Source organism: Melospiza georgiana, chromosome 1 (assembly GCF_028018845.1).
Source record: "Melospiza georgiana isolate bMelGeo1 chromosome 1, bMelGeo1.pri, whole genome shotgun sequence".
NCBI classification, from domain to species: domain Eukaryota; kingdom Metazoa; phylum Chordata; class Aves; order Passeriformes; family Passerellidae; genus Melospiza; species Melospiza georgiana.
In genome coordinates this window covers 5,203,383-5,229,494 of record NC_080430.1, presented here as the reverse complement: position 1 = coordinate 5,229,494, position 26,112 = coordinate 5,203,383, and the positions used below count along the sequence as shown (strand labels likewise).

At 49.7% G+C, this 26,112-nt stretch overlaps 2 protein-coding genes across 2 annotated transcripts; both read left to right on the top strand.

Annotated features, from left to right (window-relative positions):
* Positions 1-353: 353 nt before the first annotated feature.
* On the top strand, positions 354-16,434 carry LOC131091616 (solute carrier family 22 member 13-like). Its single transcript, XM_058037786.1, has 10 exons — positions 354-725; positions 2,247-2,350; positions 2,787-2,941; positions 3,044-3,212; positions 3,644-3,764; positions 4,456-4,550; positions 5,051-5,265; positions 12,895-13,003; positions 13,119-13,329; positions 16,426-16,434. Exons 1-10 carry the CDS (start codon positions 354-356, stop codon positions 16,432-16,434), a joined length of 1,560 nt encoding a protein of 519 aa, XP_057893769.1.
* A 360-nt stretch (positions 16,435-16,794) lies between these two features.
* LOC131091580 (solute carrier family 22 member 13-like) lies at positions 16,795-24,378 on the top strand. The gene is made up of 10 exons (XM_058037734.1): positions 16,795-17,166; positions 18,729-18,832; positions 19,271-19,425; positions 19,528-19,696; positions 20,751-20,871; positions 21,622-21,716; positions 22,224-22,438; positions 23,184-23,292; positions 24,022-24,232; positions 24,352-24,378. Exons 1-10 carry the CDS (start codon positions 16,795-16,797, stop codon positions 24,376-24,378), a joined length of 1,578 nt encoding a protein of 525 aa, XP_057893717.1.
* The last annotated feature ends 1,734 nt before the right edge of the window (positions 24,379-26,112 follow it).

Below are 26,112 nucleotides of genomic sequence, written 5' to 3'. Positions count from 1 at the left end.
TTGTAGAATGCCACCTTCATGCCTTAGACACAAACCTTGAGCTGCAGCACAGCTGCCTTCAGGAGGCCTTGTGGCACTTGTCAGGCTGGAGAAGGACAAGATGTCCCTATACCATCCCCAAGAGGGACAGTGCTCTGGCACCTTTGATCTACTCTCTAGAGCAGGGAGGGAATGGCTGGTGACAAAGTGCAGCCTGCAGCACTGCACTGTATCATCAGAATGGCCTGGTGTGCCAGTGCAGGTGCTCATTTTATCACACTGGATTAGGGCTTTAGTGCTCACACAGTTTAAACATTAATATTTGCCTATTTAAGCCATAGGCACCGGCACAGCCTGGCCACAGAGGTGCTGCCATGGCTGAGTTTGGGGACCTTTTAAAGGCTCTGGGGGAGTTTGGGCTCTATCAGAAACTGCTGATCCTGCTCCTCTCCCTCCCACTCCTTCTCAACCCTTTCCAAATGGTTGGCCAAGTGTTCATGGTGGTGGAAGTGCCTCACCACTGTGACACCAGCTGGATCCTCGCCGTGGGCCCCAACCTGACAGAGGAAGAGCAGCTGAACCTCACCCTGCCCCGGGGCCCCGACGGGCACTTTGAGCAGTGCTCCATGTTCTCCCCGGTGGACTGGGACCTGGATTCCATCCTGGCCTATGGGCTGAACCACACTGAGAAGTGCAGCAGTGGCTGGGTGTACCCCTCCGAGCAGCCACCGTCCCTGCTGACCGAGGTCTGTACCTGCTGCTGCATCTGCTGGGTGTGGAAGGGATGGGAATATCCTGGGCTGTGCTTTGGCCAGCCAGTGCCAGCTGTGGTGCAGAAGAGCTGTGGGTGAGACTTTCAGAATAATGTCTTTAGTCAAAAGTTCTTCAGCATTTTACCCTTACATCTATGGTTATCCAACTTTCTTTAGTCAAAAGCTCTTCAGACTTATGCCCTTCCCTCTATGGTTATCCAGCTTTCTTTAGTCAAAAGCTCTTCAACCTTTTCCCCTTCCCTGTATGGTTATCCAGCTTTCTTTAGTCAAAAGTTCTTTAGCCTTATGCCCTTCCCTCTGTGGTTATTCAGGTTTCTTTAGTCAAAAGTTCTTCAGCCTTACGCCCTTCCCTCTATGCTTCTCCAGCTTACTTTTTTCAGCTCTAAAATACCTGAATGTTATCGTATCAGTGGCTCTAGTAATTTCTCCACTGTAAATGTCTGGATCTGCAGATTCCAGTGATCAATTTTCAGTTTGATGTTTGGCACTTTTGTTTACATTTAACCTGGGTACAAAACAAGAGAAGTGCAATAAGCCAAAATTAACCATGACCACAAGCCTCATTGCCTTCTGGGAGGAGGTGGAATGCCCTGGCCCATGCTTTGGCCAGCCCATGCCAGCTGTGGGCCAGTCAGGCTGAGATTTGCTGCAGGGTTTTGCCTCCATCACACAGATGGCAGCTGGAATCCCTGGGAGCTCATTGCAGCAAGGCCATGGTGAGGATTCCTGGGGAGGGCACAAGCAGGGACCGTGGGGGTGTGAGTCCAGCACATGTTGTGCCAACCATCTGTCCCCTTTCCATTCTCCAGACCCTTGACTTCATGGTGGACCTGCCTGGAGTGACCTTCTCAGCTTCCTTGCCACAGTACCCCCTGTTCTTCTGCCTGCTTCTACTCACAGCATCTCTGTGAAAGACATTTACCTTCCAAGTGCTTGTCATTGATATTTCTTGGGCCTCCAGGAACCTTCAGCAAAGGCAACAAGACACGCCAGGGCCTTGCAGTTGAGCAAAAGCCTTGTTTATCAGCATCCTCAATTTCTCCATTCTGCCTTTCTCCCACCTTCTAGTTTACATGGTTGTGGTCTGTCAAACATTGTATTTGATGTTCTTGAAGGTCTTTTCCAACCTAAATGCTTCCATGATTCTGTGATTCTCCCTCTGTGAACCTTTGCTCCTTTCTCACTTTCCCTCATCCCTCCTCCCTCCTTTCCTACCTGCCAGCTCCAGCACTTTCTCACAAGTACCTTCCATGGAGCTGGGACACAGGACAAAATCCAGCCTCTGGCATTTGCAAAGACTCCTTGGTGTCCCTGGAGCACCAAGTCCATTCCAGACAAGGCTTCTCTGCAGGTGTCAGCAGCTGCATCCCTTCCCATTCCTCCTTTATCAGTAAAAAGCACTGCTCTCCTCTTTCCACCCAGAAAGGCTGCCCAAGCCCAGAGAGCAGCTGGAGTCTGTCCAAAGCAACAGCTTCTGTGTTTTCCTTCCTCCAGTTTGACCTGGTGTGTGACAGGGCGGTCCTGAATGATGTCTCCCAGTCCATCTACATGGCTGGCCTTCTCATTGGAGCCATGGTCTTTGGGATGCTGAGTGACAGGTGAGGAAACACAGTTCCTTCCCACAGACACTGCCCAGCACCCAGGGACAGCCCAGATCAGGGGGCAGACTGTCCATGCACTGAACCTTCACAGGATGCAATCCCCTTGCCTGAGATTGGGCATCTGGGCCCACCTGAGAGCTCTGGAAATGTCTGAGGGTTGAAAAGAGAGGCAGATACAGCCTTGTGGGGGCTTCTTCAGCAATCACAAGTTTAGCCCCTGATGGTGTCTCAGGCTTTGCCAGAACCATGATGGGTCAACACTGGAGACACTGATTTTTCTGCACATTGTTTCTTGCTGTGTAAAGAGGAGCTATTTTCACATGGATGTCAAATCTCCTCTGGTTCTCAAATCACTTTGCATCCCTCCTGGGCTCTTCCCTCTCCCCTTGGGGTCTCTCCAGGTTCTGACTGGGTCTTCCCTCTTCTTCCACAGGATAGGCAGACGGCCAGTCTTTCTCATCTGCATCCTCCTGCAGGCCGTCTTTGGCCTGGCAACTGCCTTTGTGCCCCACTTCTATGTGTTCATGGCCTTCAGGTGTGTCGTGGGAGCTGCTGTGTCAGGAATTATGATTGCAGTCGTGTCCCTGGGTGAGTGGGACACCCTTGCCCTGAGGGAGCAGATGTCACCTCACAAGACACAGTAACAAAAGAGACACCAAAAAAACCCTGAACCTTGATTTTTCCTTTCAGCTACAGAATGGGTTGGTGTCTCCCACCGGACAAAAGCGCTGCTCATCACTCACACAGCTGCCGCTATCGGGGACATGTTGGTGGCTGGTTTGACTTATGGAATTCGCCACTGGAGGCTGCTGGAGATTGCAGGATCTGCTCCTATGTTTGCCCTTTTCTTCTATATTTGGTAAGGAGGAGCAGGGCAGAGATTGTGGAAGACTCAACGATGATGTGGGGACGTGAGTGAGGAGGAGGCAGCAGCTCAGAACCAAGCTGGGTCTTTCCCATCGGAGTGCAGGTGCTGGAGGAGCTGCTGCAGAGCTCAGCACATCTCCCTGGACACTGCACTGCTGAGAGCAGCAGCTGCTCTGCTTCAGGTCCCCACATGTGGCCTTTGGAGCCTAAATTCAGGGTGTTTAGACCCATTGACCCATGGTCCATTCACTTTAGAGTTGGGCTTGATGATCTTTGCGGGTCCCTTCCAAGGCTGAAGGTTCTGTGGTTCTGGGATCTGATCCTGTGGTGATTCCAAGGCTTGCTGGACATGGTCCCAGAGAAAGGGGCTGTGGGGGATCTCAGCAGGACACAGCAGCATGTGCTGGCCTCCTCTCGTGGCAGGGTGCTCCCAGAGTCAGCTCGCTGGCTGGTGACCAAGGGCAGAATCGAGGAAGCCAAGAAGGTGCTGCAGAAGGCGGCGGCCACCAACAAGCGCAGCCTCCCACCAGAGCTCCTGGAGCAGGTAGTGGAGGGTCCTGGCCTCAGACACTGCCCTGGGCCTGGCAGCAGCTCCTGGTGCAGGTACTGGGGGTTCCTGGCCTCAGACACTGCCCTGGGCCTGGCAGCAGCTCCTGGAGCAGGTACTGGGGGGCCCTGGCGTCAGACACTGCCCTGGGCCTGGCAGCAGCCCCTGGGGCTCAGCTCATCCCAGAAACCTCTCTGCATTCCCACTGGGGCTGCTCTGGCCATGGGCTCTGGGGGACTCCAGCTCCAGCTGAGTTCCACAGGGACCAGGTCAGGCAAGAGGCCCAGCCTCTGCTGAGGCTCAGTCTGGAGCTTTCTGGGCTCCCCCTGGGCATGTGGGAAGGACTGAAATGCTTCCCTGGCTTTTCTCCTGTGAGCATTCCAGGAGTGTCACTGATGAGCACAGAGTTTCTCTTTAGTCTCTGGGTTTGCATGCAGAAATGCCTGAAGGGGAGTTCCCTCCTTGCCCACCCCACAGTCTCCACACTGGGGAGATGTTCATCCTGAGGAACCTCTCAGTCACCATGCCCTGTGCTGGGCACATAGAGGGCAGTGGGGCTGCCCTCCCTGCCACAGCACTGGGGTTACAGACCTGTCCCACTGAGGCTTCCCATGGACTGCAAGTGGAAAAGGAGCTGGGCATGGGTTTCCTTTTCCTGCTCTGACTCCTTGTCTTCTGTGTTTTGAAGTTGAAGCCTGAGAAAGAGGTCAAGTCTGGAAGTTTCCTGGATCTCTTCAGGACAAAGAACCTGCTGAAGGTGACTTTAATCATGTCATGTGCCTGGTAAGCCATTCCTTCGTCTCCTCTGTCAAAACTACTAGGTGAAAGAAAAGAAGTTGATGATTGACAGGAGCCATAAATTAAAACGATATTTTCGTAGTATACATGTGAATGTCTTCATCTGCTATCTTTCTACCTCCACATACTGGACCATATTTACCATGTCTGGGCATGGGAAAAAGATGATTATCCATGATACTGTGGGCTTTCTTAGAAAGGCTTGAGTAATTCCAGCTTTGGCAATCCCTGGACCCTGGAGGAGATTTGCATCTATCTAGGAGCTTTGAGGTCAGTCTAGAATTTGCTGACCATATGGAGATCCATTCTGCTTCATCTCGTGCTACTATGACCCATACAACTTTCAAAGGTGCTGACTAGAACCAAAACAGAGATTGCTGGCAATTTAAGTAATTTGCATGTGTTTTAACCTTTCTAATATTTGGTGATAAACCCCCAGAAAACCATCTGGTGACATGTTCTATCCTGCTTTACTTGAATTTCAGGTTTGCAGACAGCATTGTCTACTATGGGCTGAGCCTCAGCGTGACAGATTTTGGCCTGGACATCTACCTGACACAGCTGGCCTTTGGGGCAGTGGAACTTCCAGCTCGAATTTCCTGCATTTTCCTGCTGGAATGGTTTGGGAGGAAGAAAGTGCAGGGCATTCTCCTGCTGCTGGCTGGCACAATATGCCTCATCCTCACTGGCATCCCTGAAGGTGAACCTTCCCAGCCTGTGAGCAGGGCTGGGCAGTGCCCTGAACATCCCTACCCTTGCTCAGAGCCATCCTCCCACCCTGGTAGACCCCCCCTCAGCTGCCCCCACTGTCACAGCCCAGGCTGCTTCCTCCCCAGCATTCTGGCTTCCCTCACCTTGGATTCCTTCTCCTCCAGGGCTGTGCTGGGTCTCCACAGCTCCTGGCCCTTGGCAGGCAGTGTCCATTGCCCACCACCCACCCACTGGACGCCACCACCCCCTGGCAGAAAGCTATAGCAGAAGAAGTGCTTTGAAAGCCACCATGTCTCCCTTTCTTAGATGAAGAGAAAAAGCAAATACCCACTCCCCCTCATCAGTTTGCATCTGTTTATGCCCTAATCCATGTAGATGTCCCCTGCTACTGTGCCAGGGCTGTGAGTGAGACTGAAGGTAACAGTGGGGCTTTGTCATGGCGGTCACTGTTCAAAGACTTGTGACTGTCCCAAAGAAGTGTCTTGAAAAAGACATCTCAGGGGCACAGGCATGTCTGTGCTCATGCTGAGTGATTTCAGAACTTTTGTGATCCGGGAAATGCAAATGGAGACTTTTGCAGGGTTCTAAGAACCTTTTTTGAGCTTCTTCCTCAAAATAATGCAGGGATGAAGAGCCTTTCAGGCAGGGAAAGCAGGGATTTATATTTGGATTTTGAGGGGAGGGGTAGAACACCAGACCCAATGGGATGAGCGCACAGGGGTGGAGCAAGGGGGAACAGCCAATGGGATACAGTGAATCTGCATGTCACAGCAAGGCATGCTGGGTGAAGCCTTTTTCCTCACCCTCACCAGGGCGCTTATAGCTTGAGGGGTTTACCCTCCAGGGGAGCATTGTGGGCTTCTCCCCTGTTGGCCCACCAGCCACCACAACTCCCACTTCTTTATTTAATAAAAAGCCTTGCAGGAGGAGGTGAGAAATTGGTATGAGGAGGAGGTTATGGAAAACAGGGAACAAACTGGGAAGGAGGAAGACAGAGGAGGGGACATGGTACCAAGATAAGTATGAAGGTAAGTGTGATTCTGGGGAAATAACTTGTTTAAAGTTGTCTGGTACTTTGCGTCATCTGTTATCTGGTGATGGGAAGGTTGACTTGGCGTTGTAGTTGATGACGCCATCTTCGTCGCCAAGTGCTGTTCCTCTGGTCTTCTGGTAGACCTGTATTTGTCTCAGTAGAACTTTTGTTATTGTCCGTGGAGGTGGTGTTTGCTGTGCCTAAGTTTTTGGTATTTTGGGGAGCCATCTTGGGCCTGATGGTGTTGAGACACAGGCATAGTCTCTTCCCCAGGTAATCAGTTAGAAAAGTCCAGATATTTGCTGGGTTTCAGGATCCTTAATCAGCCCCAGCGGTTTCTCTTCAAGCTTAGCTCTGGCCAAATTTGATAAATGTTGAGGTACGGGGAATGTTTGGCTCTGAGAAGGAACAATTTAGAAAATTAATAACGTAAAGAGCCTTACACAGCCTCTCAATGGGAGCTATAATCTCTGTTCCTCCCCACTGCTGATCAAGGATCCTTTTAAGGGTGCCATGAGTCCTTTCTACAATTGATTGCCCTGTGGGAGATTGTGGTATGCCTGTACTGTGCTTTACGCCCCATTGGTTGAAGAACTCTTAGCTTGTTGGAGACATAAGCAGGGAAATTATCTGTCTTGATGCTTTCTGGGACTCCCAGAGTTGTGAGCTCCAGGAGGAAGAGCCTGATGTTGAACGCTATGTTTAGCATTCTCTCCTGCATGTGCTGAGGCAAACACCACACCAGAAAAGGTATCTACGGATACATGAACGTATTTTAACCTCCCAAAAGATGGGAAGTGGGTCACATCGGTCTGCAATAATTGGCAACTCTCGAGGTCTCTGGGGTTGACCCTGAAGCCGACGATGGAATTTGGTAGGCTTGACAATTTGAGCAAGTGGCTACCACAGCTCTTGCTTGCTCTCCGCACAGGTGAAACATCCTCATGAGAGCTGGGATATTTTGATGATAGAAACCATGTGACAACTTTGCCTGGGCGAAGGTGTCAGGAACATTGGCAGTTTTAACAGACATGGCTAGTGAGTCTGCCTTCTTGTTTCCCTCCATCATGGCGCCTGGGAGGTCAGTGTGTGACCACACATGCATTTTGCAGTATGGTTGCTTTCTGTGGGAAATGAGATATATTAATTTAGAAAGCATGCAGTACAAATTTGGGTTGGAGAACTGTTTTAAAAGAGTATGTTCTGCCCTCCTAGCTGCTCTGGTTATGTAGGCCAAATCTGTTACCAGATTAAAAGGTTCTTGGAATTTCTCAAAAGCTCTGACAATGGCAGCTAATTCTGCAATTTGTGGGGATCCTTCCACCATTTGGACATCAGACTGCCACTTCTGTGTCCTGGGATCCATCCAAGTCATTACTGACTTGTGGGATCCTCCTAAGTTGTCAGTAAAAACCATTAGAGCTTTGAGAGATGTTCTACTATGCGTTAGTTTAGGGACCAGACTGACAGCCAAATTGAACAGTTTGTGTTTTGGAAGATGAATAGAAATCTGGCCCATGTAGCTATCTAGGGTGAACTGGAAGATCTCATTGATCCCCAGTCATCAATGGAAGGTAAAAGTATGTGAACTCACACCCCACAAGCGTGCAGAGGTGAGTCCTAGACTTTTTTATTAGATTCGCCATAATTTCTTGAGGAGTGGTATTGGTCTTAGTAGGTTGATTATGGGGAAAGACCCACTCAATAATTAAAAGGGGGTCTTTCAAACTTGCATCCCATTGAAAAATTAGGGCATGGAACCTTGGGGCCTTACCTAAGACAATCAGTTGGAAAGGCAGGCTGGCTCATAATGGTGGGCTTGACACAAAGACAGGGCCTCCTGGACCTTGATGATGGATTCCCAGGCCTCCAGCGTGAGGATGCACGGCAAATCCAGGTCCTCACTGCCACAGAGCAGGTTGAAGAGTGGTGCAAGGACCTCCATCATTATCCCCAGCAGGGGACATACCCAGTTGATGGACCTGCAGAACTGGTGTAGGTCTCACAGGGTTTTCAGGTCATCCTGGATGGCCAGTTGCTGGGGCACAATGGTCCACTCATGGATCCAGAGTCCCCGGTTAGTCCAGAGGCAGGCATGCTGGATTTTGTCTTCGTGGATCTCTAACTCAGCCTTCTCAATGGCTCTGATAGTTCTTTTTAAAGTTACTTTAGGGCAATTTTCTTCAGGTGGGCAGATGAGGATGTCATCTATGTAGTGAGAGAAGACCGCATCAGGGAACAGGCCCCTCATGGGCAACAGGATGTGGACTACATACCACGGGCATATAGTCAGGGAGTTTTTCATTCCTTGAGGAAGGACCAGCCAGTGGCCCCTTTTTAGAGGGGTCTGCCTGTTTGAGGATGAGATCAAAAACGCAAACTTGAGGGCATCTCAAGGATGGAGGGGGATATTAAAGAAACAGTCTTTAATATCAGTGATGGCAAGTTTCCAGTCCTAGGGCAGCATAGAAGGTGAGGGCAAACTGGGCTGCATGGGACCCATGTCTTCAGTGGCGTCATTTTTTTTCCTAAGTTCAGAGAGGAGCCTCCACCTATCTTTGCCAGGTTTTTTCAAAACAAAGATAGGGGAGTTCCAAGGGCTGTTGGTCTCAGTGATGTGGCTCTTGGCAAGCTGCTCCTCCACAAGGGCCTCTAGTGTGCTCAGCATTTCAGAGATGGGCCACTGATAAACCCTCACCAGACAATCTTGTCTCCAGATGAGTTGAGGGATGGTAGGACTGGTGTACTTGCCAGCGGCCCCAACTAAAAAATCTCTACTAGATTTTTAGAGGGGCTGCCCACTGGGATATGAGGTGCCTGCCCCAAAGGGTCGTTGGTGTCCTCACTACAAATGGCCTGATGGTCTCCATCTTGCCCACAGGACCTTCTACGACAATATTTATTTTATTTCTCATGGAAGCTGCTGCACCTCCAATCCCCAAGGTCATCCCCACCATGGGCTGTAGTTCCTAATTTGCTGGCCACTCAGAGCAGGCAATGATGGTGACATAAGCCCCACGGTCCAGCATGCCCAGCTGGTAGATCTTCTCCCCCTTGCAGAACAGGCCACACTCAATGATGGCTTTGTTTGAGCCCACAACCTGCACCCACATGATGGTGGGGTTGAGGGGAACCTGTTCCAGGCAGTCTCTGGATAACAGAAAAGCCTGTGCAATTGGCATCACAGTGGAAAGGGGGAAAGGTGATTCAGTGCAACAGATTGAGACCAAAATTTCATCTTCAGATTCTATAGTCTGTACTTCTGATATGACATGAATTTCATCCAGTCCGTTCAAAGTATGTCCTATGATTAGGATGTTCCAAGGCCCAGTTTTTCCTGTATGGATCTTATAAATACCTTCACTGGTGAAGTCAATTGACAGCACAGTTACCAACTGGCGCTGGGTGCCCACCTGTATCTTTCTTTATGTTGAATCTCCTGCATGTGGGGTGGAACACTTAGAGGTGGTCCTTGCTTCTCCTGTTCTTCACAAGTGGTAGGGAGAGCAGGACGGGACGGCCTCTGATTTGATGCTGTAGCATGGGGCTGTCCCACGCTCTCCTTCAGTTTCCTGGACTCTGTTAGTAACATGGCTGATTCTGGAGCCACTGATGGCTTTTCCAGTTGTCCTTGATGAGTAGTCTCTCGGGACAGTGCTTTAGAAAATGTCTGAAATCGCTGCAGTTGAAACATCTACAATCTTCTTTTGTAGCTATTGCTGCAAAGGCTCCTGATATGCCTTCTGCAATGCCCTTTCAACGTCTTGGGCAACAGTGTTTTCCGTAGAATTGTGTTTGGTGCAGGCTTCCACCATTTGCTCAATGGATGGTTCAATGTCAAGGGAAAGGGCTCTTATGATTGCTTTGCACTCTATATTTGCATTGGCCATGACCAGTTTATTCAAAACCTCCTTTCAGGCTTCTGGACTTTTTATTTGTCTTTCAAGTGCAACCTTAAGTCTATCAACAAATTTTATGAAAGTCTCATTCGCTCCTTGTTTAATGTTCATGAAGCTCTGTGTTGGAATGGTGCCATTGGGAGTGAGAAGCAGTGATGATTTGGCAGTTGTGGCAATATCATTAAGTGCAGCTTCTGGTAAGTCTTTTGCTTGGTCCATGAGTTTTTGGAAGTTACCTTCTCCTGCCATTTGTTCAATTGTTAAATTTGGTTTCTTTGCATCTTTGGAATATGTATCTGCCAATGACTTTAGATATTTTTTCCACTGGCTTTCCCACAGCATATACTCGGCTGGGGAGAGGAGGTGGTTTATGATGCTTTTAATGTCCTGGGGTACTAAAACATGAGCACAGAATGTAGCTTCAAGTAGGTTCTTAAAGAAACGTGACCCCTGGCCATGCTCTTTGGCTGCCTCACAAAGCTCTTTAAGTTCCCCGTAGGGAAAGGTCTCCCAGGAGCTGGGTGATGTTGTCCTTCTCCCCAGTTTATACACAACTAGGAAGGCCAAGATTTTTTGGCCAGTTCTGGATCCCACTCCTAAATGGCGTTGCTCTGGGTTTTGGCCCAGCAATACTCAGACCTGGGACTGGAATCTGAGTCTGAGGAATCGCTACTCATCCTCCAAGGAGGATGGAGGGTACTTTATGACTGCATGGGGCCTTCTTGGGCAACCAGAGTCTTCCAGTTGTTGAGAGCAATGGAGGCCAATATGGATTCCTTGTGATCGCTGTCATTGCTACTTCTGGCTCCAGTGTTGTAGGAACTGGAAGGGGAGTGACCATCTGGGGAGGAGCCAAAAACAGATGGGGTACAGGAAAGAATGGGGTCCAGGATGGGGAGGAAATTCCCAACGGAAGCTGAGTGTCCCAGCGCTGTTACACCCATCGATGCAGGGGGAACGGAGAAGCCAAGCAAGTTGGAGAGCACAGAAAAAGGCAGAGGAGAGGCAGGAAAGTGGCCATTTTGGGGTGTGAGGGTGGGAAAACTTGGGCAAGGAGAGGATAAAATGGCAGGGCTGGCCATGTTACCAGCACCATTTTGCAGGGTAACAACAACGGGAAGAGACAAAACAGGGTATGCGGGTATAGGAAGAAAGTTGAGGGGAAAGTCCAGAGCAGCATGGCCTGTGCCATCCTGGCAAGGGGAGGAGAGAGATGGGGAGGCATGAGGGAGACAGCAGCAACCCTCTGCTGAATAGTGACATCCGCCTGCCAATTGCCCCTCTGGCGGGGAAGAGGGTTTAGGGGCTTGGGGAGAGGATGAAGAAAAACTGGTTTTGAACTGGGGACCTGAAACTTTTCCCAAATCATTCCCTATTTTCTTCATTGACTAAACAATAGTGTGAAACAAAGGGTAAAATTTCCCAAAAATAATTAGAAAGAACAAAATCATGGTTAAGGTTATAAATCTCTTAAGATTACCCATAGAAAACCTAAATTTCCCCGCTACATGGGCACCCACAACTTGGAAAAAGATGTCTCTTTGAGAAGGGTTCAGCTTAGGGCAAGTAAGATTGCTGACCATCCTCAAACTTCTATCCCACACCCAGCAGCAAAAGAGAGAAAGAAAGGCAAAAGACCCCAACATAAATGCACAAACTTTTTTTTGGGCTAGCAATGCCCACGGGGCCAATGAAAACCTGCTGGATGGGTGGTCAGCCCATTGACCGGCCTCCAGCCTCTTCTTCGAGGTCTTCAGAGGGTCCCAGTCACCCCTCAGACAGCCCTCACCAAAATGCAGGAACTTCTCCTTGGGGAAGTGGCTGCGCCAACAGCGACTTTTCTCCTGCAGCGGGAAGCTGCAAGAGGCACATCTTCGGGGACATCTTTGCAAAGGCCCCACATTGGACGCCACTACTCACAGAGGGCATTGTTCAGAGTGCCACAACCGTCCCAAAGAAGTGTCTTGAAAAAGACAACTCAGGAGCACAGGCACATCTGTGCTCACGCTGAGTAATCCAAGATATGCAGATGGAGAGACAGGGTCTCTGTGTAGGGTTCCAAGGACAGTCCTTATTGAGCTTCTTCCTTGAAAGAATACAGGAATGAAAAGCCTTTCCGGAAGGGAAAGCAGGGATTTATATATGGATTTTAAGGGGTGGGGCAGAACACCCAGCCCAATGGGATGAGGGCACAGGGATGGAGCAAGGCAGAAGGGACAATGGGATACACTGAATCTTCATGTCACAGCAAGGCATGCTGAGAGAAGTCTTTTTCCTCACCCTAACCAGGGTGGTTATAGCTTGAGGAGTTTTCTCACCAGGGGAGTGTTATGGACTTTTTCCCTGTTAGCCCACCAGACTCCACAAGGCTTCCCAATGCTTTCCAGGTCAGGGACGTGGCATTTGCAACTAAGCACTCCCAAACACCTGTGCTGGCTCAGCAGCTCACTTCAGTTGCACATCTCGAAAATGCTCAAGGCCTCAGGAGAAATCTGGGTTCTCTTTGCCAGCGAGTATTTTCCAGGTAAGGGTATGCTGGAGATCATTTCCAATGGCTTAGGTGGTAGCTTTGCTTAGCAAGTCTATTAGAAAGGGCTGTCCCAATAAATCCCACTTCAGAGAGTTCTGGAGCCAAGTGAACCATTCCCCTGGAGATTACAGTGGTCATTTCTCCTCCTCCTTTCAGACCAGGCCGTGGTAATCACTGTCTTGGCCACCATCGGCAAGTTCACAGCCACAGCCGCTTTCTCCACCTCCTATGTCTACACTGCTGAGCTCTTCCCCACCATCCTCAGGTGAGATGTCCCCCCACATCAGAGCTTCCTTCTGCCATGGCTGGAGGTGGCCATGGGGCCACATTCAGTGCAGGAGTGTTGACCCCTGCCCTCCCTGTGCCCCTCTCTCCTGCAGGCAGACGGGCGTGGGGCTGTGCTCGACCATGGCGAGGGTGGCCGGGATCCTGGCCCCGCTGATCATTCCCCTGGCCCAGTACCACCGGGCCATCCCCAAAGCCATCTTTGGGAGCATCCCTGTGCTGGTGGCCCTGTTCTGCATCCTGCTGCCCGAGACCCGTGGCATTGACCTGGCAGATGACACAGGGAAACAACAACCTCTCGATGAGGTGGGTACAGGGATCTCTGAATTTAAGAGGAAAAAAAAACAAAACAAAACAAAACAAAACTGAGGAAACTTAAGGCAAGTAAATTATCAGAATCAGGGATGAATACAGTCTCATCCTCTTTCCTTCCTATCTTCAGGAGCAGAAAACTGAAGCGTCTCTCTGAGACACCAGAGATGATGACAGAGACTTGGAGAAGGATGTCTGCAAATGCCCAGAGAGCAAGCGATGATGGGACAGGCACCACTAACAGTCTAGTCTGAGTCCATCTTTCTTGTAGCAGACCAGGGAGGCATTGCTGCCTGGAAACTGGTCTTTCACATGGTGAACACAATATCCATGGTCACAGGGAGAGGAGATCTATGTCACTCTGCCTTTGGAACAGATGCACTTCCAAGTGTCCCTGAAACCCAGTTTGGTCATGCCTGGCTGGCGTCCCAACTGTGTTCCCCAGTCCTTTGCAAGCTGGTACCCGTGGAACCATCCCTGTCATGTTTTACAGCAATAAAGAATCACCAGTAGAGTGGCTGTACTGGGCAAAAGCGGGCGCTGGGTTTGTCCCTCCTGCTCTCAATCCCTTGGGTCGTCGGGCTGCACCTCAGCCCAAGCCTCAACATCTGATCAGGATGTCACTGCACCCCTGTCACACACAGCTTTTCTTCTTTAGCTTTTCTTTCCATGTGGTGTTGAAGGTGAGTTTCTACATGAATAATATAAATTATACTCTGAGTTTGATAAGAGACACTTGTAATTCAATATGTGAATAATAAATGGTGTTGACTTTTTTTTTTCCTACTGTTTCACAGTTGGCCTTTTTAACCTCTCATAGCTCTGGAGTATGTTCCTGGAAAAAGCCTGCACTGAGCCTGCAATCCCACCAGGCTGCAGGCAGGATGGTGCTCAGGGGTCAGGAGGGAGCAGTGGAGAAGGGAAGATTCTTACCTGGAATCACCTACACCAAGGAAAGAGAGCAGGGCTGTTCCTGGCCCAAGAACAGAGAGCTGAGAGGCCCTGCAGAGGCTGAGGATGGCGATGTGCCTGAAGGGAAGCAGGGTGGGAAGGTGTCCCAGAGAGTGGCTGCAATCCAGCAGGGCCAAGCCCGGCTGAAGACAGGACCTGCCTGTGCCTCCCTCCCTCCCATCCTGGAGCCTGTGAAAGCCCTGCCTGGTGCCTCACTGGCTCCCCACCTCACACAGCAAAGCACCAAACCCATCCCCAGGATGTACCTGGGGGGCACAGGGGGCTGCACTCTGCCTGCCACAGAGGTGCCAGTGACACCAAACAAGGTCTGTGGGTCACTGAGCACACCAGAAACACCACAAACCAACCTCACTAGAAACAAACACCTCACTAGAGCCCTGGGACACCTCCAGCCTCTTGCTTCTTGATGGGCAGGATGAGAATAATGTGAGAGACCTGGAAGGGATTCAGGGCTGTGAACTCCTACTGCAGGTGGATCCACAACGCCAGGCTCCAAAGGCAGCAGAAGAAATGTTTGGGATGGGGCTCAGTGCTGAAGGCTCCACAAAAAAGCATCTCCCTCCACAGGATGACAATTGTCCCTCAACATACATGTTCAGCACCTGTGCTTCTGAAATCTCCAATCAGGGTGTCCTTGATAATTTTCATGTTGATTCCACCAAAACAGACCAGGATGCTTCTGAAAAATGAACAGGAGCAGAAAAACATTGGGAGACAGGGAAGATTATGATAGTCTGTCTTCTGAAGATTGGAGATGTTAAATTATGATCTTTCAGAGAAGGAGTTCTTTATATAGGCGAAAAAAAAAGCCAACAGGGAGAGCTGTGTGGGTTCTTTAACCTTCTAAAATAAGCACAAGTTTGCTGATATGGAACCAAAAGTGATTCTTGAAATAAGCTGTACAATGATAAGCAAAGAAAAGTGAAATGAGTTTGCCGAGGTGGGAAGGGCAGAGGAGGGAAATGAACCCTGGTGTCCTGAAGTCTTCAGTTCTGGGGACATTGCTAAATCTGCTCTCCCTGTGCCCCTGCACTCTGCTCCTCCCTGAGTGCCCTTTGCATAAATATTACATAACATAAATGCTATAGGAGTTAACAATTATACCAAGCTCAGGAGAAACCCCAGAGGGCCACAGCATGAACATGTGCATGCTGGAAAGGGTCATAAATCATATCAGTTCACATGTTTTAATCAGCTATCTGTAAAAAAAGATAAAGGTGTTAAAATGATTACTTTTTAAAACAGAACAAAATGAAATGTAATTAATGAAATAAGATAAAATAAAATAAAATAAAATAAAATAAAATAAAATAAAATAAAATAAAATAAAATATAATAAAATTATAAAATGGCCCAATAATCTCCCTGCCTCACCAGTGCCAAAAGGAGGAATGGGAGGGGACACCATGAGCCGCACACAGCAGGGTGAGCCTTGAGATTGATGCAAAGAAGGCAGGACAAGGACAAATGTCTCTGCCAGAGCAGATCTCCCCAGCCAACTCATCCCACCAAAAGGCCAGAGATGCATTCAGGGTAAAAGGAATCTCTGGAAGTTGTGTAGCTCAGCCTCCTGCTCAGGAAATGTCTCTGAATAACACCAAGTCCACTCATCCAAGGATGTGCATGCAGAGCTGAGTGATGTTTGGCTGTGTGGTGTGTGCAGATGATAAATGCACAGCACTGGTGTGATTTTACACAACTCTAAGTAACATTTACTCCTCTCTTCCTTTATTCTGAACAGCACTAACCATTGGGATCTCACTCTCCCACTCCAGCTTAGGGATGATGCTTTCAAATAAAATATTCTTCTCTTTTACTGACTCTCATAAGCACAACAGAGCTCCTGAAACACCAATCCAGGTTGTGTGACCCAGGAGTAGTTTAGATCTAGTTTTATGACTAACCAGGGTTTCTACAAATGAAAACAGAGAGCTTAGGACACAGCTGTCAAGAGCAAGTCTATTGGACTACCAGACACATTTCCTGCTCCAGAGGAGAAGTGCTCTTCTGCTTCTCTTCCATATTCTCTCACATATCTCTGTCTCCAGGATGCGCTCTGTAGTCATTATAACATTAACAGGTGCAGCAAATTTACTCTGTCTCCATCCCCACCCCCAGGAAAATTAACCCTCATTTGTAGAATGCCACCTTCATGCCTTAGACACAAACCTTGAGCTGCAGCACAGCTGCCTTCAGGAGGCCTTGTGGCACTTGTCAGGCTGGAGAAGGACAAGATGTCCCTATACCATCCCCACGAGTGACAGTGCTCTGGCACCTTTGATCTACTCTCTAGAGCAGGGAGGGAATGGCTGGTGACAAAGTGCAGCCTGCAGCACTGCACTGTATCATCAGAATGGACTGGTGTGCCAGTGCAGGTGCTCATTTTATCACACTGGATTAGGGCTTTAGTGCTCACACAGTTTAAACATTAATATTTGCCTATTTAAGCCATAGGCACCGGCACAGCCTGGCCACAGAGGTGCTGCCATGGCTGAGTTTGGGGACCTTTTAAAGGCTCTGGGGGAGTTTGGGCTCTATCAGAAACTGCTGATCCTGCTCCTCTCCCTCCCACTCCTTCTCAACCCTTTCCAAATGGTTGGCCAAGTGTTCATGGTGGTGGAAGTGCCTCACCACTGTGACACCAGCTGGATCCTTGCCGTGGGCCCCAACCTGACAGAGGAAGAGCAGCTGAACCTCACCCTGCCCCGGGGCCCCGACGGGCACTTTGAGCAGTGCTCCATGTTCTCCCCGGTGGACTGGGACCTGGATTCCATCCTGGCCTATGGGCTGAACCACACTGAGAAGTGCAGCAGTGGCTGGGTGTACCCCTCCGAGCAGCCACCGTCCCTGCTGACCGAGGTCTGTACCTGCTGCTGCATCTGCTGGCTGTGGAAGGGATGGGAATATCCTGGGCTGTGCTTTGGTCAGCCAGTGCCAGCTGTGGTGCAGAAGAGCTGTGGGTGAAACTTTCAGAATAATGTCTTTAGTCAAAAGTTCTTCAGCATTTTTCCCTTACATCTATGGTTATCCAGCTTTCTTTAGTCAAAACCTCTTCAGCCTTATGCCCTTCCCTCTATGGTTATCCAGCTTTCTTTAGTCAAAAGCTCTTCAACCTTTTTCCCTTCCCTGTATGGTTATCCAGCTTTCTTTAGTCAAAAGTTCTTTAGCCTTATGCCCTTCTCTCTGTGGTTATTCAGGTTTCTTCAGTCAAAAGTTCTTCAGCCTTATGCCCTTCCCTCTATGCTTCTCCAGCTTACTTTCTGCAGCTCTAAAATACCTGAATGGTATTATATCAGTGGCTCTAGTAATTTCTCCACTGTAAATGTCTGGATCTGCAGATTCCAGGGATCCATTTTCAGTTTGATGTTTGGCACTGTTTTTAACATTTCACCTGGGTACAAATCAAGACAAGTGCAATAGGCCAACATTAACCATGACCACAAGCCTCATTGCCTTCTGGGAGGGGGTGGAATATCCTGGCCCATGCTTTGGTCAGCCAGTGCCAGCTGTGGTGCAGTCAGGCTGAGATTTACTGCACGGCTTTGCCTCCATCACACAGATGGCAGCTGGGATCCCTGGGAGCTTGTTGCAGCAAGGCCATGGTGAGGGTGCCTGGGGAGGGCACAAGCAGGGACTATGGGGGTGTGAGTCCAGCACATGTTGTGCCCACCATCTGTCCCCTTTCCACTCTCCAGACCCTTGACTTCATGATGTATCTGCCTGGAGTGACCTTCTGGGCATCCCGGCCACAGTACCCCCTGTTCTTCTGCCTGCTTCTACTCACAGCATCTCTGTAAAAGATATTTACCTTCCAAGTGCTTGTCATTGATATTTCTTGGGCCTCCAGGAACCCTCAGTAAGGCAACAAGACATGCCAGGGCTTTGCAGTTGAGAGCAAAAGCCTTGTTTATCAGCATCCTCAACTTCTCCATTCTGCCTTTCTCCCACCTTCTAGTTTACATGGTCGTGGTCTGTCAAACACTGTACTTGATGCTCTTGGAGGTCTTTTCCAACCTAAATGATTCCACAGAATCATGGAATCAATTAGATTGGAAAAGACCTCCAAGAGCATCAAGTTTGTTCTCTCTGTGGACCCTTGCTCCTTTCTCAATTCCCCTCATCCCTCCTCCCTCCTTTCCTACCTGCCAGCTCCAGCACTTTCTCACAAGTACCTTCCATGGAGCTGGGACACAGGACAAAATCCAGCCTCTGGCATTTGCAAAGACTCCTTGGTGTCCCTGGAGCACCAAGTCCATTCCAGACAAGGCTTCTCTGCAGGTGTCAGCAGCTGCATCCCTTCCCATTCCTCCTTTATCAGTAAAAAGCACTGCTCTCCTCTTTCCACCCAGAAAGGCTGCCCAAGCCCAGAGAGCAGCTGGAGTCTGTCCAAAGCAACAGCTTCTGTGTTTTCCTTCCTCCAGTTTGACCTGGTGTGTGACAGGGCGGTCCTGAATGATGTCTCCCAGTCCATCTACATGGCTGGCCTTCTCATTGGAGCCATGGTCTTTGGGATGCTGAGTGACAGGTGAGGAAACACAGCTCCTTCCCACAGACACTGCCCAGCACCTAGGGACAGCCCAGATCCAGGGGGCAGACTGTCCACGCACTGAACCTTCACAGGATGCAATCCCCTTGCCTGAGATTGGGCATCTGGGCCCACCTGAGAGCTCTGGAAATGTCTGAGGGTTGAAAAGAGAGGCAGATACAGCCTTGTGGGGGGCTTCTTCAGCAATCACAAGTTTAGCCCCTGATGGTGTCTCAGGCTTTGCCAGAACCATGATGGGTCAACACTGGAGACACTGATTTTTCTGCACATTGTTTCTTGGGGTGTAAAGAGGAGCTATATTCACATGGATGTCAAATCTCCTCTGGTTCTCAAATCACTTTGCATCCCTCCTGGGCTCTTCCCTCTCCCCTTGGGGTCTCTCCAGGTTCTGACTGGGTCTTCCCTCTTCTTCCACAGGATAGGCAGGCGGCCAGTCTTTCTCATCTGCATCCTCCTGCAGGCCGTCTTTGGCCTGGCAACTGCCTTTGTGCCCCACTTCTATGTGTTCATGGCCTTCAGGTGTGTCGTGGGAGCTGCTGTGTCAGGAATTATGATTGTAGTCGTGTCCCTGGGTGAGTGGGACGCCCTTGCCCTGAGGGAGCAGATGTCACCTCACAAGACACAGTAACAAAAGAGAAACCAAAAAAACCCTGACCCTTGGTTTTTCCTTTCAGCTAGAGAATGGGTTGGTGTCTCCCACCGCACAAAGGCGCTGCTCATCACGCACACAGCTTTTGCCATTGGGCAGATGTCAGTGGCTGGTTTGAGTTATGGGATTCGCCATTGGAGGCTGCTGGAGATTGCAGGATCTGCTCCTATGTTTGCCCTTTTCTTCTATATTTGGTAAGGAGGAGAAGGGCAGACCTTCTGGAAGACACAATCCTGGGGGTTTAGCTGGTCAGAGTGACCCCGAGAGGTGTTTGAAAGTCTCTTTCCCCAGCCCGGTGGTCAAAGGAGTCAGAGCTCTCCATTTCTCGGTCTCAAGGTTGTTTATTGTATCTCATCTATTAAATTCTTTCTCCTGGCCTGATGATATCTGCTCAGCAGGACAGACAGAGGCACTCTGCCTGCCTGCAGGACAGTGTTATTTTTTTTATACTAAAAGCTACGTGTAAAATATTTACAATTATTGTCCAATACCTACCACCTATATTAGACAGTGAGCTTCTACTCTAAGCCAATCTAAAAGTGCCAACATCACAGCAGAAGATGGAGGATAAGAAGGAGAAAGGCTGGACATGCCCATTTCCCTCCATCTTGCCCCCTGAACCCCCATCCTTAAAACCCCAAAAATCTATTTATTCGCCACGCGACAAACTAATTGTTATTCTAATTATACTTTTGTGGCTTGCTGATCTTCATATAAGGTTGGCAACTTGCTACATGGGTCATAATCAAATCCACAGGAGTCTTGGGCTCTGTGCCAGGGCCTCTGAGCCCCCTGGCAGGGGTCCTAGAAATCCAGGACAGCCAGAGGGATGTCTTGAGTTCCGACAACATAGCCCTGATGTGAGGGTGTGAGACAGGAGGAGGCAGCAGCTCAGAACCAAGCTGGGTCTTTCCCATCGGAGTGCAGGTGCTGGAGGAGCTGCTGCAGAGCTCAGCACATCTCCCTGGACACTGCACTGCTGAGAGCAGCAGCTGCTCTGCTTCAGGTCCCCACATGTGGCCTTTGGAGCCTAAATTTAGGGTGTTTAGACCCATTGATCCCATGGACCTTTCACTTTAGAGTTGGGCTTGATGATCTTTGCGGGTCCCTTCCAAGGCTGAAGGTTCTGTGGTTCTGGGATCTGATCCTGTGGTGATTCCAAGGCTTGCTGGACATGGTCCCAGAGAAAGGGGCTGTGGGGGATCTCAGCAGGACACAGCAGCATGTGCTGGCCTCCTCTCGTGGCAGGGTGCTCCCAGAGTCAGCTCGCTGGCTGGTGACCAAGGGCAGAATCGAGGAAGCCAAGAAGGTGCTGCAGAAGGCGGCGGCCACCAACAAGCGCAGCCTCCCACCAGAGCTCCTGGAGCAGGTACTGGGGGGCCCTGGCCTCAGACACTGCCCTGGGCCTGGCAGCAGCCCCTGGAGCAGGTACTGGGGGGCCCTGGCCTCAGACACTGCCCTGGGCCTGGCAGCAGCCCCTGGAGCAGGTACTGGGGGGCCCTGGCCTCAGACACTGCCCTGGGCCTGGCAGCAGCCCCTGGAGCAGGTACTGGGGGGCCCTGGCCTCAGACACTGCCCTGGGCCTGGCAGCAGCCCCTGGGGCTCAGCTCATCCCAGAAACCTCTCTGCATTCCCACTGGGGCTGCTCGGGCCATGGGCTCTGGGGGACTCCAGCTCCAGCTGAGTTCCACAGGGACCAGGTCAGGCAAGAGGCCCAGCCTCTGCTGAGGCTCAGTCTGGAGCTTTCTGGGCTCCCCCTGGGCATGTGGGAAGGACTGAAATGCTTCCCTGGCTTTTCTCCTCTGAGCATTCCAGCAGTGTCACTGATGAGCACAGAGTCTCTCTTTAGTCTCTGTGTTTCCAGGCAGAAATGCCTGAAGGGGAGTTCCCTCCTTGCCCACCCCAAAGTCCCCACACTGGGGAGATGTTCATCCTGAGGAACCTCTCAGTCACCATGCCCTGTGCTGGGCACACAGAGGGCAGTGGGGCTGCCCTCCCTGCCACAGCACTGCAGTCACAGGCCTGTCCCACTGAGGCTTTCTATGGTCTGCAGGTGGAAAAGGAGCTGGGCAAGGGTTTCCTTTTGCTGCTCTGACTGTTTGTCTTCTGTGTTTTGAAGTTGAAGCCTGAGAAAGAGGTCAAGTCTGGAAGTTTCCTGGATCTCTTCAGGACAAAGAACCTGCTGAAGGTGACTTTAATCATGGCGTCTGTCTGGTAAGCCATTCCCTGGTCCCCTCTGTTAAAACTACTAGGTGAAAGAAAAGAAGTTGATGATTGACAAGAACAGTAAATTAAAGTGATTTTTCTGGTAATACACCTGTGAATGTCTTGATCTGCTGTCATTCTATACTCCAAATACATGGTAAATACCAATTTACCATGTCTGGGCATGGGAAAAAGATTATTATCCATGATACTGTGGGTTTTGTTAGAAAGGCTTGAGTAATTCCAGCTTTGGCAATCCCTGGGCCCTGGAGGACTTTTGCACCTATCTAGGAGCTTTGAGGTCAGTCTAGATTTTGCTGACCATATGGAGATTCGTTCTGCTTTATTTCCTGCTACTGTGACCTATACAACTTTCAAAGGTGCTGACTAGAACCAAAACAGAGATTGTTGGGAATTTAAGTAATTTGCATGTCTTTTAACCTTCCTAATATTTGGTGATAAACCCCCAGAAAACCATCTGATGACATGTTCTATCCTGCTTTACTTGAATTTCAGGTTTGCAGACAGCATTGTGTACTATGGGCTGAGCCTCAGCGTGACAGATTTTGGCCTGGACATCTACCTGACACAGCTGGCCTTTGGGGCAGTGGAACTTCCAGCTCGAATTTCCTGCATTTTCCTGCTGGAATGGTTTGGGAGGAAGAAAGTGCAGGGCATTCTCCTGCTGCTGGCTGGCACAATATGCCTCATCCTCACTGGCATCCCTGAAGGTGAACCTTCCCAGCCTGTGAGCAGGGCTGGGCAGTGCCCTGAACATCCCTACCCTTGCTCAGAGCCATCCTCCCACCCTGGTAGACCCCCCCTCAGCTGCCCCCACTGTCACAGCCCAGGCTGCTTCCTCCCCAGCAGTCTGGCTTCCCTCACCTTGGATTCCTTCTCCCCCAGGGCTGTGCTGGTTCTCCACAGCTCCTAGCCCTTGGCAGGCAGTGTCCATTGCCCACCACCCACCCACTGGACACCACCTCCTGGCAGAAAGCTATAGCAGAAGAAGTGCTTTGAAAGCCACCATGTCTCCCTTTCTTAGATGAAGAGAAAAAGCAAATTCCCACTCCCCTTCATCAGTTTGCATCTCTTTGTGCCCCAGTCCATACCCCACCCTGCTGCTTTTCCAGGGCTGCGAGTGAGACTGCAGATAACAGTGGGGCTTCCCAATGCTTTCCAGGTCAGGGACATGGCATTTCCAACCAAGCACTGAAGTGAGCTGGCTCAGCAGCTCACTTCAATTGCACATCTAGAAAATGCCCAAGGCCTCAGGAGAAATCTGAGTTATCTTTGCCAGAGATTATTTTCGAGGTATGGGTACGCTGGGGATCATTTCCAATGGCTTAGGTGGTAGGTTTGCTTAGCAAGTCTATTAGAAAGGGCTGTCCCAAGAAATCCCACTGTAGAGAGTTCTGGTCCCAAGTGAACCATTCCCCTGGAGATTACAGTGGTTGTTTGTCCTCTTCCCCTCAGAACAGCCCGTGGTAATCACTGTCCTGGCTGTTATCGGCAAGTTCACAGCCACGGCTGCTTTCTCCACCTCCTATGTCTACGCCGCTGAGCTCTTCCCCACCATCCTCAGGTGAGATGTTCCCCCACATCAGAGCTTCCTTCTGCCATGGCTGGAGGTGGCCATGGGGCCACATTCAGTGCAGGAGTGTTGACCCCTTGTACGAGCATCGGGGGCTAGGATGGTAGGGATTGATGGAGATGAGAGATCTCTGAAGCCAGGTCGTGGAACTTGTGGGTTTATTGCAAAGGGCCTGGGTGCAGGGCCCTGCTGGGAGCTGCCAGGCACAGCTCAGAGCAGGACTGAGAGATGAGAGGGGTAGAGAGGATGAGAGGGTAAGAGAGTAAGAGGGTGAGAGAGAGAGGTTCCCATTACAATGCAATAAATCTTCTTCTGTGCTGAATATTCTAATTCTCACTAACCAATCTAGTACAAGATACAAATCCTATAGCATTTACATACAGCCTATAAGAATCATTACATTACCATACTGTGTTACATTTTAAACCCTAAAAACTCCTCTTTGGGCCCCTTCTGCCAAGCTGGCAGGGTCTGCTCTGAGCCTTGGGCCTGTCTGCAAGCAGAGGGTGTTGTTTCATCAACAGGGGATTACCTTCAGCTGGCCACACCATTGTTTTTCAGTTGTTCAGTAACTGAGGTATCTCAAAGCTTGCTTTCATTTCAGTCTCCCTTATAGTTTCTATATTCTCAAAATCTTTTGCCAGGCAATGATATTTATAGGGCTTTCCTGTTTCATCTTCCCCAACATCCCTGCCCTCCCTGTGCCCCTCTCTCCTGCAGGCAGACGGGCGTGGGGCTGTGCTCGACCATGGCGAGGGTGGCCGGGATCCTGGCCCCGCTGATCATTCCCCTGGCCCAGTACCACCGGGCCATCCCCAAAGCCATCTTTGGGAGCATCCCTGTGCTGGTGGCCCTGTTCTGCATCCTGCTGCCCGAAACCCGTGGCATTGACCTGGCAGATGACACAGGGAACAAAGAACCTCCAGATGAGGTGGGTACAGGAAACTCTGAATTTAAGCGAAAAAATACCCAAAACTGCAAATTTAAGGCAAATAAATTATCAGAATCAGGGATGAATACAGTCTCATCCTCTTTCCTTCTTGTCTTCAGGAGCAGAAAACTGAAGTGTCTCTCTGAGACACCAGAGATGGTGACAGAGACTTGGAGAAGGATGTCTGCAAATGCCCAGAGAGCAAGCGATGATGGGACAGGCACCACTAGCAATCTAGTCTGAGTCCATCTTTCTTGAAGCAGACCAGGGAGGCATTGCTGCCTGGAAACTGGTCTTTCACATGGTGAATGCAATATCCATAGTCACAGGGAGAGGAGATCTATGTCACTCTGCCTTTGGAACAGATGCACTTCCAAGTGTCCCTGAAACCTAGTTTGGTCATGCCTGGCTGGCATCCCAATGTGTTCCCCAGTCCTTTGCAAGCTGGTACCCGTGGAACCATCCCTGTCATGTTTTACAGCAATAAAGAATCACTGTTGCAGTAAAGACACATGTTTCTTCATCCACCATATCCAAACCTTATTCTTCACAGCTCATTCATATGATTTTCTAAAAGCATTGTGTTTAATTCTAATTGGTTAGTAACTAATTGCAACTCAGTTCATTGGTTTGTAGTTGCTCATGTCCATGCATGATAAAGGCTTTCTTCTTTACAGATGTTTCTTTTTTTCTTCACGGATTCTCACGAGTTCAGACTTCTTATTTTCACAGGTGTCAGATGGTTCTCACAGGTAAAGGCTGCCAGGCTGAATCTCACCTGTCAGACCAGCTGTTAGCTGTACCCATCAGAAGCAGTAAGCCTGAGCTATGATTTTACAAGGACTTTCTTTTGTAAGGTTTTACCCAAATGCAATAAAGAATCACCAGTAGAGTGGCTGTACTGGGCAAAAGCAGGCACTGGGTTTGTCCTTCCTGCTCTCAATCCCTTGGGTCGTCGGGCTGCACCTCAGTCCAAGCCTCGACATCTGATCAGGATATCACTGCACCCCTGTCACACACGTATTTAGCTTTTCTTTCCATGTGGTGTTGAAGTTGAGTTTCTACATGAATAATATAAATTATGCTCTGAGTTTGATAAGAGACACTTGTAATGCAATATGTGAATAATAAATGGTGTTGACTCTTTTTTCCTACTGTTTCACAGTTGGCCTTTGTAACTGCTCTTGGCTCTGGAGTGTTTTCTACACAGAAGTTGTAAGTCTGCAATTTAACATGCAGATGGAAACAAGCTTTGTTTCCATCAGACACAAACAATGCAAAAACAGAGTGTTAAAGCAGAGTGGCTGAGTTTGATAAGGACTTTTTTCTTTTTTCAAAGTCTTCCAATGATCAATCTGCATTTATTTTCTCTACTAGCAGCTGTAGAAGGTTTCTGGATTGCATGGGAATGCTGCAATTTGATGCCAAACTGTGTGGGCATTTGGGCAGTTTTCCTCAGTCACGGTGAGCCTTTTACAGCGACCTTTAGTTGGCTGCTGCCAGCTCAGTCATGACATTTTAGTGTCATCTAGTGTCATGCAAAAGGAAGAGAAGGGTGGGCTCCTGTTCTCTGCTAATTTGTTTGCCAGCAGAGGACATATTTCAGTGCCCTCTGATGAATCCATCTCCTCAAGCACATCACTACTCTCAAAGGAGAAGGCTGCTCACTCAGATTTGCTGCACCCTTTGGTTTCCAGCCCCTTTGTGCTCTAGTAAATGGTGTTTTGAGGGCTGGGGTGTCCCAAGTCCAGGCCAGATGTGCCTGGAGCTGATATTCATTTTGTGCTTTGGCTTTGGTGCACAAAATCACCCCAATTATGTGGAACTTGGCCATGATGAACTTGGCCATGTGGAACTTGGTCTGGAGATGGGATCAGGTG

What these genes read in the sequence shown, in the direction of transcription:
- LOC131091616 (XM_058037786.1), top strand. Translation starts at nt 354, where the DNA reads ATGGCTGAGTTTGGGGACCTTTTAAAGGCTCTGGGGGAGTTTGGGCTC. An exon ending in CACCGTCCCTGCTGACCGAG is followed by an intron (nt 726 to 2,246) that starts GTCTGTACCTGC and finishes TCCTTCCTCCAG; the next exon opens with TTTGACCTGGTGTGTGACAG. An exon ending in GATTGCAGTCGTGTCCCTGG is followed by an intron (nt 2,942 to 3,043) that starts GTGAGTGGGACA and finishes TTTTCCTTTCAG; the next exon opens with CTACAGAATGGGTTGGTGTC.
- LOC131091580 (XM_058037734.1), top strand. Translation starts at nt 16,795, where the DNA reads ATGGCTGAGTTTGGGGACCTTTTAAAGGCTCTGGGGGAGTTTGGGCTC. An exon ending in TTTGGGATGCTGAGTGACAG is followed by an intron (nt 18,833 to 19,270) that starts GTGAGGAAACAC and finishes CTTCTTCCACAG; the next exon opens with GATAGGCAGGCGGCCAGTCT. An exon ending in ACAAAGAACCTCCAGATGAG is followed by an intron (nt 24,233 to 24,351) that starts GTGGGTACAGGA and finishes TCTTGTCTTCAG; the next exon opens with GAGCAGAAAACTGAAGTGTC.